The sequence below is a fragment of the Triticum urartu genome, chromosome 7, assembly GCF_003073215.2.
Source record: "Triticum urartu cultivar G1812 chromosome 7, Tu2.1, whole genome shotgun sequence".
NCBI lineage: Eukaryota > Viridiplantae > Streptophyta > Magnoliopsida > Poales > Poaceae > Triticum > Triticum urartu.
In genome coordinates this window covers 134,375,041-134,376,804 of record NC_053028.1, presented here as the reverse complement: position 1 = coordinate 134,376,804, position 1,764 = coordinate 134,375,041, and the positions used below count along the sequence as shown (strand labels likewise).

General features: G+C 53.4%; 1 protein-coding gene across 1 annotated transcript; it reads right to left on the bottom strand.

Annotated features, from left to right (window-relative positions):
• Positions 1-208: 208 nt before the first annotated feature.
• On the bottom strand, positions 209-1,328 carry LOC125522837 (26.2 kDa heat shock protein, mitochondrial-like). The gene is made up of 2 exons (XM_048687875.1): positions 1,021-1,328; positions 209-903 (listed from the first exon to the last, which is right to left on the bottom strand). The coding sequence occupies exons 1-2, from the start codon at positions 1,229-1,231 to the stop codon at positions 467-469; spliced, it is 648 nt and encodes a 215-aa protein (XP_048543832.1). The 5' UTR covers positions 1,232-1,328; the 3' UTR covers positions 209-466.
• Between the last annotated feature and the right edge of the window lie 436 nt (positions 1,329-1,764).

The window sequence follows — 1,764 nt, the reverse complement described above, 5'->3', positions numbered from 1 at the left end:
CTTTTTCAGAAAGCTTAAAGCAATACAGATCAAGAACGAGAAAAGATAGACAGGCGAGATCAAACTTGATACAATCAACACCGTTCATGATCAATTTCACCACTAATTTAGTCCAGCACGCCAAACTTAAGGAGATCAACAAGGCTTCATGGCCAATTTCACCACCAAATCATTTCATCATATGCCAAACTTGAGGAAACTAACAGAATTGACCAATTTCACCACCAAATCAGTTCATCATATGCCAAACTTGAGGAAACTAACAGAGTTCGCAGCCAACTTCACCTACTCGATGCAAGACGATCAACGAAGCAAAACAAGGAAGAAAGACACCAAACATGAACACATCAACAAGGCGTCTCTCACACTCTTCTCGCCGGCCATCCTCCATGAACACATCAACAAGACACCAAACATGACCACATCAACAAGGCGTCTTCCATGAGCACTACCACATCCACAAGGACTACTCGACCTTGACGTGGAAGACGTCCGTGCGCTCCTCCTCCTTGACCTTGAGCAGGGTGACCCAGAGCACGCCATTCTTCATCTCGGCCTTGATCTTGTCCATCTTGTACGCGTCAGCAGCGGGCACCTCGATGCGGCGGTTGTACTTCGGCACCTCGGAGTCGTCGCCGTCGCCGTCCCAGGGCTGCTTCTCGCCCTCGCCCTTGATCACCAGGATGTTCTTGTCCGCGCGCACCTCCACGTGATCCTTGGTCAGCCCCGGCATCGGCACCTTGAGGTACACCGCGTCGTCGTCCTCCTTGGCCACCCAGCGTCCGAGCCGCGACGCGCCAGCCCCAGCAGTGGAGGAGAGGCCGCCGGTCTGAGATGCGACGTCCTCCATGAGAGACAGCAGACGGGCCATGCTGGTCGGCGCGCCGAGCGGGTCGATCACGTCTGCAGAATCAGCACCAAGGACGGCAAAAGCAGATAAGAACGCTGCGATGTTGATACTTCAGAGCGAAGGCAAGGAAACGGCGCACCACAGTCCACAGGTGGGGAAGGGAAGCATACCCTGCGAGAAGAAGCTGGGGATGACGAGGTCGCGGCCGCTGTAGTCGTCGTCGTCGTCGTAGCGGCTGACCTCCTTGGCCTGGGTGTTGTACGGGCGGCGGGCGGCGGTGACGGCGGGGGAGTGGACCGAGCGGAAGGCCACGGGAGCACCGGACTTGAGGAGGCTGGCCGGCGCGATTTCCTTGCCCTTGCAAGCGACGGCGGAAGCCATGGTCTCTTTCTCCTCTTTCTCTCTCTTCTCTCTCTCGCTCTGTGGTGGGTGATGATTTTGGATTCTTGTGGCTGAGCGAGACGGGGGTGGGAAATGGAGGGAGGGGGGTTTTGTAAAGGAGGAGCGGGAAAGCTTTCTTGGGCGAGGGGATGGTGAACTGGGTTTAGAAGGTTCCGGAGAGATCGGTCGGGGTCTCGAGTCCTCCAGAATGATCGGTTGGGGCTTTACGATTCGTGCTAACTTTTGATGTGCTGAATTCCTACCGTTTGGTGGACTCGCATGGAAGCAACAGACATCTCCACTGTCAACCTAATAACACTGTTTGGTTTGCTATAAACTCTGCATGTTCAGCTTATACAAGGCTCCTAAATAACCATACGAAACTATAAAACCGTGTCCACCTTTGTATAATAACCCACATAATCCAATGTTACCCTCTCTTTTTTGAAAATAATATTGGGGAACGTCATATTTGTAGCAAGTTCCAGCGAACGCCCCTGCCACCAGATCATATGCACGGATCTTACCATAAG